This window comes from Myotis brandtii, unplaced genomic scaffold (assembly GCF_000412655.1).
Source record: "Myotis brandtii unplaced genomic scaffold, ASM41265v1 scaffold43, whole genome shotgun sequence".
In the NCBI taxonomy this organism is placed as follows: Eukaryota; Metazoa; Chordata; class Mammalia; order Chiroptera; family Vespertilionidae; genus Myotis; species Myotis brandtii.
The window spans coordinates 5,327,509-5,336,382 of NW_005366455.1; the positions used below are offsets into that span (position 1 = coordinate 5,327,509).

The 8,874-nt window shown below is 34.3% G+C and overlaps 1 protein-coding gene across 1 annotated transcript in view; it reads right to left on the reverse strand.

The window, feature by feature from the left end:
- The window catches only part of NBEAL1 (neurobeachin-like 1), a 114,894-nt gene that overhangs the window by 93,051 nt on the left and 12,969 nt on the right, over nt 1-8,874 (reverse strand). Inside the window, exon 2 of the mRNA XM_005874255.2 lies at nt 4,188-4,279. Coding sequence (XP_005874317.1) covers nt 4,188-4,279 — 92 coding nt within the window. The remainder of the gene's footprint in view (nt 1-4,187; nt 4,280-8,874) is intronic.

Below are 8,874 nucleotides of genomic sequence, written 5' to 3' on the forward strand. Positions count from 1 at the left end.
AGGAGGAGGAGGAGGAGGAGGAGGAGAGTGTTTAAATACAGGAAGAAAATGTTTTGTACTTTAGAGGAATTGCTTTTTCAGCTCAAATCCTAAAGAAGCTCTTTTATTCCAGACACTCCATGCCTTCTTCTTTGCAAGGCACCGCCAGATGATTAGTGATACTTGAGAAGATTATTAGAGAGGAGTGGTTAGCCTTACTTCAGAGGAGGCTTACCGAAAGGACAGAGAAAGAGACTTTTTATATTTTCAATTGTGCTATTTTTAAAGAAAATATTTAGAATATAAATTAGTTCACTTTCTACTTAGAAATAGTGTATATACTATTTCTAAAAGAAATAACTAGCAAACAGAAATGTAGTACTTATACCTAGTTTAATATTTGTCAAGTGCTTTACTAAATAAATAATATTCACCTATCTATGCGATCAGATGAAGCAGAGAAGATAACCAGCAAAAGGAAAGCAGACAGAATAAAGAGGTGAATGTAGACCCCAAGCATGAACATCGATAGAAGATTTTTTAAAGTAATATTTCAATATTTTTGACAACTGGTTTCTGTGTAAGAAAACTATATGGTTCTTTAAGGACAAATCCAACACCAGATGTGACTGGCTCCTCTGTGTATCTCTTAAATAAAAATGCCCTAGATTCACAGTCAGAAGACCTGCTTACTAAGTTCCACCTCTGTAACATGAAGCACTTCAATTAATCTCTAAAGTTCCCTAATCTATAAAATTGTAGTATCATCTGCTTCACTTCACAGGGCTCTGAAACCAGAAAGTTAATGTGCATTTTCAGCTTTGAAATATGTAAATAACTCTAAAAATGTAATATATTTTAAAAGTACTATCACTAAAGCCTAAGAATCTTTTTGTAAGCCACTGTATACTAATTTCCCTAACTCTATTAAGAAAAATGCCCAAATCACAAAGAAGTATCCTAAAAAACTTCTAATAACAATTATACTTCATAACTGTCTCTCTTCTGAAATTGCTTAATATGAAGTATTACTACTATTTTTACGCTGAGTTAAAAAAAAAGGTTAATTAATTCACTGTGGCCAGAAAATGTAAAGCACATTACTAGTAGTCACATTAAAAAATATAAGTATTATTAGTCTCTTTCTGAACCACACTACAACGTAAAGTGTTTTATAAAATAAACACCTGACTTTAATTAATTTACACAGAAAATAAATCACAGGTCACATTGCCAAGACTGTCAAATTCTACAACCATCTTACAAAAATACATGTTTCATTTTAGTCTAGGCATTACTTCACTTGTAGCTGTGGATTCTTTCATTCTCTCTTATTTATAGATGGTACCAGAGAAACTCTCATTTGTAAATATACTTTTTTCTTGCTGAAAAGCTAAAAAAAAGAGGTGATTAGAAAAACCAGAATAACTTCAAAATAATAAATATTTAAAGATAACTGATTTTCAAGATTAAGCTCACCTATTCTTTCTCACTTTTCCAAAAACATAAGCAAACACCACATTTTCTAATATTCAATCCTAGTTACTTAAAGAAGTAGTCCTTTTTGTTCTTAGTTGCCCCATTCTCTATTTGCACGTTTGTATTTAATAGACAGGAAAAAAATCAGCTTCTAAAAGAGAAATCTATGTTTGATTTTTTTTTTTTAACTAACTCATTATAAAATTGGGGCTTGGTTAGAACATGATGTATAAAACAAAGTTGAAATTTTTAGCCATATTCCTAATATAGTGAGGATTTAAGAATTGAGAAGCATTTTCCCACCTCTAGGACTTTACTACCCAAATTCTATATTCCTTTTTCCTGAAATTTCCCAAATCTGTTCCAGAAATCTGTTCTACTCCTCTATTTGGCTATTGAATGTTTATTGTAAAGAGCTGCTAATTGCTGTCTCTATCACAGGAAGAAATCCAGCTTACATGTCAAGGCTTTAAATTCCAGTAAAAGCAATCCTTGCCTTGTGGTATGAATTAACTTGTAAATTCTATAGATCAGTTTACTTTAAATGATTATCTGTGAGTTTCCACTTTATGGTTGACTAGACTAATTTCATACATCTTGTACATAGCACTCACTTGAAAAATTGAAAGTTTTCTACTAGTAAAATCTAATTTATCGTTCAGTTTTCTGATGAAGATACAAAATACAATTTTAAACAAGCCAACAAAATCATAAATAAAGCAATGTTCTTGGCATTCTTCCACTTACTTTAATATAGTAGTGGTACTATAAATGTACATAATGTTTTTAGAAATTTTGTCCCCAAAAAAGAGACACTTATAATGTAAGGACAGTAACAAGTGCCCCTTAGAAAATCCCAAGCATTCAAAGGTCCAAATCTTAACTCCATAAAATCCGTAGGTTCAAGATATAAAGTGAGCTATAAATTATTTTAAAAGCACTTCTAAGCACAAACTACAAGAATACTCTTTGAAGGATTCAATATATAACCTTATTTTGAGTTAAAATTTTAATACTTTTCAACCTTTATAAACCTGTTATAAATAATCTAATGAGGAAGAATTCTGAAACTGTATTTATAAATATTGTAACACTATTGCTTTCGAAGCACAACCACATCTTCTCTTAAATTCAATGCACTGAAAACAAAAACAAAACAACCATTTTTCCCTTAAAAAAAAAAGTTCAATGCATTGGTCCAAAGCTCTACTGATTTTTTTCTCTGAATTATTACAATCACCTCTTAACTGGGCTTCTTACCTTCAGTCTTAACCCTTTTCCAATCCAACCTCCAAATTCCACCAAAGCGACTTTAAAAACACTTCATCATGATGTTCTTATGCAGAAAATTCTTTAGTAGAGATTTGTATCTTCCATAACAAAAAATCAAAGTCCATTAACAATGCATGCTGGAACTTCATGATCTGGTTCCCATTTGATTCTCCATATTCAACTCATCTGTGCCTACCCTCTTACTGCCTACCTCCACCCCCAAACTGCAAATGCTTTCCTCCTTGAAGATTTTTAATTCTCCAGATATTCTTTCTCATCATCAAACACCATCCGTTTTTCCCCTCCCCTCTCAACACATCTCTATAAATGAAGTTTCTCTTGTAATTAAAGTGTCTCCTCATTTCTCCAACTTTTTTAACCCAGCCAGCCAACCTAACTTCTGTTACCTGACTTATACTAGGGTCTTCAAGATGACTTGAGATACAACTTTATCTGGGAAGTGGGCTTGGAACTGTGAGAGTTGGGAAGTGGTGGCAGGAGGAGGAATGGGAGAAGATTTGTACTTTCACTTACACTTCTCCATAGATTTGAATTTTCCCCCCATTTCCAAATCTAGCTTTTTAAAATACAAATACTTCACATCTACCAAGATGTTTTTCTAAGGCCCTACTCTAAGGTCAGAAATAGAAAAGTTTCAATTCAAATGACTGTGGTATAATAAAGAAATTTTATACAAAAGAAATGACGCAGGGTAGGCCCTTAGCAGGTTTTGAGAAAAGCTAGGCTGGCCACATCTAAAAGACCCTCTTTCCCAACTTTCTGGAAGGGGAAGAAGCTGGTGACTGAGTTCAATCACATGATCAATGAAGTATAAGACCCAATAAAACTCTGACACCCAAAGCCCAGAGAGTTTCCTTATTTGAACACACTGATGTTCAGGGCGGGCAACATGCCCTGGCTCCACAGGGAGAGAGCATGAAGCCCTGCATCCAAGACCCTTCCAGGCCATGTCCTACATGTACCATTGATGATTAAAACATAATCAGTAAGTATAGTGTTTTCAGTGCATTCTGTGAGTCGTTCTAGCAAATTATTGAACCTGAGGGAGTTGTGAGAATCCCCAAATTTATAGCTGGTTGGTAGGATGTGTGGCTCCCAAGACTTACAAACTGTGTAAGTTTAGGCAGTCTTATGGAGGACTTTCCCCTTAAATTGTGGGATCTAATGCTCAGTGTAGTTTCAGAACTGAAGCAAATTGCAGGACAAACAGTTGCCAGGGACTGACCAAAGAAAAGAACCTTCTAGAAGCAAGTCTAGTATCAGCAAAAAGGGCTGCTGTGATCAATGAGCAATGTCTGCCATGAGAGCAGGGTTATACAGGAAGGAGTATCATGTGTGTCACATAATTGCCTTTCTTGTATATGTCATCAATGAAGTCTTTGTGCCAAAAATTAAGAAACTCACCCCAGGGTAAGAAATTAAGTGTTTCTACATACCTGGTAGGCAGCTTTTCAAAGTCAACATCTAAGAATTGTTCATAGCTAGAAACAAAATTGTCCAACCATAGCTTCAGGTAATCTGGATCTTTCTGAAATAAGAAAACCGTTAGAGTATTAAGTATATCTGTCAAAAAATTAAAAAAAAGATTTTACCCCTATTATGCATATGTAAATTGATAAATCTAAAGAAAAAATAAAATAAAATCTCTAAGTGACATTCAGGAAGACATATGTTCTAACTATAGTGAACCCCCAAATGGCTTTTTGTGTCACACAGAGTTACAGTCTTAATAATAGCCTGTAAGATTCTAAACCAGTGGTTCTCAACCTTCTGGCCCTTTAAATACAGTTCCTCATGTTGTGACCCAACCATAAAATTATTTTCGTTGCTACTTCATAACTGTAATGTTGCTACTGTTATGAATCATAATGTAAATATCTGATATGCAGGATGGTCTTAGGCGACCCCTGTGAAAGGGTCATTCGACTGCCAAAGGGGTCGCGACCCCACAGGTTGAGAGCCGCTGTTAAACAATTTGTCCTCCCCTATCTCTGTGACCTTATCCATTATTACCTTGTACTACACTGGCTTGCTGGCTGTTACTGGGACATGTGAGACATGCTCCAACCTTAAGACCTTTGTAATAGCTGTTTTCTCTACCCAGAACATTCTTCCCTCAAATAGGTGAATGGCTAATTCCCTCGTCTTAAATTCACTCTTTAAATGACATATTCTCAATGAAGCTTAATTTTATCACCCTTTCTTAAAACTGCAAACCTTCTTACTCACCTTTACTTTTACCTATTCTGTTGCCCTACCTCATGGTTCTTTCTCGCCTTCTAAAATACTGTATAATTGACTTATTTATTAATTTGTCATTCCCTATAAAATGTAGGTTTCAAAAGTGCAGGGCCTATCTAAGGGGCTACCATGAGTGACCTGTTTTTGTTTACTAATGGACATCAAGTGTCTAAAATAGTGCCTAGCACTGAACAGGTGCTCAATAAATATTTGTTCAATGAATTGAGAAATATAAAATGCATAAATAAATCAAATAAAAAAAATGTACCATTAACCTAAACATAAAATGAAAACTAAAATCTTCTAAAAGAAAATATAAGAGTATACCTTTGCAACCTTGTGATAAAAATTTCTTAGCTAGCACACAAAAATCACAAACCAAAAAAAAAAGAAAAAATTATGTGGTTTTAATCAAAATTAAAAACTCATCAAAAGACATCATTAAGAAAATAAAAAGGCAATATATCAGCTGAAAATATTCTCAGTATATATATCTGACAAAGAACTTCTATCAAGAGTATACAAACCAATACCTCAATTTAAAAATGGGTAAAAGACTCAAAAACTTTACAAAAGGGCATACACAAATGGCTAAATAGCACATGAAAGCATGCTTGACATCATTAGTTATTCAGGGAAATGCAAATTAAAATCAAATGAAACTCCATTACACAACCATTAAAATAGTTAAAATTAAAGAGACTAACCATAACAAGTATAAGTGACTTCTGAGACATACAGATGGTTAAAAGACATAAGTGAAAATGTACAGCTACCGGAACTCACATTTCTGGTGAGAGTATAAAATAGTATAATCACTTGGAAAACAATTTGGCATTTCTTCTAAAGTTAAACATACATTTACCACATGGTCTTTCCATTTCTCCTGAGATTAGTGAAAACGTATCCACAAAAAACCTTATACAAAAATGGTCACAGAATGTTAGACTCAAAAGCATTAAAATCCTAGAAGAAAACATAGGCAGTAAAATCTCAGGCATTTCCCATAGCAATATTCTCTGATATATCACCTTGAGCAAGGAACACAAAAGAAAAAAATAAACAAATTGGACTACATCAAACTAAAAATGTTTGCACAACAAAGGAAACCATCAACAAAATGAAAAAACAACCCGCCCCAGCCAGTGTGGCTCAGTTGGTTGAGCATCATTCCATGCACAGAAAGGTTGCAGGTTTAATTCCTGTTCAGGGCATATACCTAGGTCACAGGTTTTGGTCCCTGGGCAGGGAGCATATAAGAGGCAACCAATCAATGTTTCTGTCTTTGACTCTCTGTGCGTCTCTCACTCTGTCTCTCAGATCTCCTTTCCTCTAAAATCAATGAACATGTCCTCGGGTGAGGATTTAAAAAAGAAAACCCACTGAATGGGAAAACTTATTCACCAATGATACATCTGATAAGGGGTTAATATCCAAATGTATAAGAACTTATATAACTGAATACCAAAAAACAACAACAATCCAATTAAAAAATGGGCAAAGAACCTGAATAGACACTTCTCCAAAGAGGACATACAGATGGTCAATAGACATGAAAAGGTGCTGAATGTGACTAATCATCAGAGAAATGCAAATTAAAACCACAATGAGATATCACCTCACGCCTGTCACAATGGCTATCATCAACAAACAAGTGTTGGAAAGGATGTGGTAAAAAGAAAACCCTCATGCACTGTTGGTGGGAATGCAGATTGGTACAACCACTATGGAAAACAATATGGAGTTATCTCAAAAAATTAAAAATGGAACTGCATTATGATCCAGTGATTTTACTTCTGGGAATGTATCCAAAGAAACAAAAACACTGATTAGAAAGAATATATGTACCCCTATCTATGTTCATTGCAGTGTTATTTACAATAGCCAAGATTTGGAAGCAGCCCAAGTGTCCATCAGTAAATGAGTGGATAAAAAAGCTATAGTACATTTACACAATAGAATACTACTCAACCATAAAAAGGAAATCTTACCCTTTGCAACAAGAGAGCATTATGCTAAGTGAAATAAGCCAGTCAAAGAAAGACAAGTACCATATAATTTCACTCATGAGTGGAATCAAATAAACAAAATTAACAAAATGGAAACAGACTCATAGACAGAGAACAGACTGACAGCTGTCAGAGGGGAGGGGAGTTGTAGGACTCGGTGAAATAGGTGAAGGGATTAAGGGAAAAAAACCAACTTCATATTCCCAGACAACAGTATGATGATTACCAGAGGGAAAGAAGGTTGGGGGAAGGTAGAAGATGGTATAGGAGGGATACCTGGTGATCGAAAGAGACTTGACTTGGGGCATTGAACACACAAATACAATATACAGATTATGTATTATAGAATTATACACCTGAAACCTATATAATTTTATTAACCAATGTCACCCCAATAAATTCAATAAGAAAAATTTTCATAGAATTATTTTTAATAGCCTAAAGCTGTAAACAAACCAAAATTCCATCAACAGGTTAACTGATAAAAAATTGTGCTACATTCACACAGTGGAATGCTATTCCCTAATAATGAATGAACGATTGATACAACAACAAACAATAATTTTAAAAACATGTTCAGCAAAAGATGATAGGCATTAAAGCATACACACTGTGTATTTCATTTAAACAAAATTCTAGAGCAGGGTGACAGGAATTAGATCATTGGCTGTCTCTCAGAAGACTGACTACAAAAGAACACAAAGGGAACTTTCCTAGGTGATAGAAATTTTCTATTTTTTTATTAGAATAGCAGTTACATTAACGTGTGTTTTATCAAACTCATCAGATTTGACTTATAATCTGTGCATTTGTGCTCTGTAAGTTACACCTCAAAGCTGATTTGGAAAAAAAAAAGATTTATTGAATGTATTTTAAAATTACAATTGCATCATTAAAAATGATGTTCAGCCCTGCCTTTATGGCTCAATGGTTGAGTGTCAACTCATGAACCAAGAGGTTGCTATTTCTATTTCCGATCAGGGCACATGCCTGGGTTGTGGGCTCAGTCCCCAGTGGAGGGACATGCAGGAGGCAGCCAATCAATGTTTCTCTCTCACTGAAGTTTCTATCTCTCTATCCCTTTCCCTTACTCTCTCTAAAATCAATAAAAACATATATTTTTTAAAATGATGTTCAAATTTGTTCCCTTCACATCCTTGACATTTATTTAATCAATTTCAACATGATATCCATGAGTCCTTGTTACTTTATCATTAGTTATTTCCCTAAAATAAAAGTATTACGCTACAAATCAGAATTCCTAAAAGAATGTTCTCAAAATATGCAGACTGCTGACCTTTTGTGTATTTGTTTTTCTATTAATATACTGTTCCAAAATCAGATCATAAATTGCCACTGTCTTCATCATCACTGAGAAGATGGAAATATTTCAGGGAGAAAAAAACCTATCTCTTGGGCAATTTTCTCAAGGATTTCATTACTTGCCTTTTCATTTCCAACTACCATGCCATTCATTCATTCGAGCATTCATTCATTCATCAATTCAGGATAGGCCTCCAGAAATACAAGTAACTGGAGCTTCCTTATCACTTTTTCTTTTTAATAAAGCAGAGGATTCTCTCTGTTAAAGTTAGAAACAAAACAGTCTCATAATGCCATAAACAATTAATTCATTTTTCCTTATAGTTTATCTAGGAACTCCACAGAATCTGGTTTAAAGTCTAAAGGTCAGAGCGACCAAGTGTTTGGTACATGCAGAGTTCTCCTAGGAAGTTGAACAAGGATAAGAAATGATACTTAACAAAACAACAAGAAAACCCACTGCATGGGAAAACATATTTGCCAACGTCATATCTGATAAGGGCCTAATCTCCAAAATTTATAGGGAACTCATACAACTTAACAAAAAGAA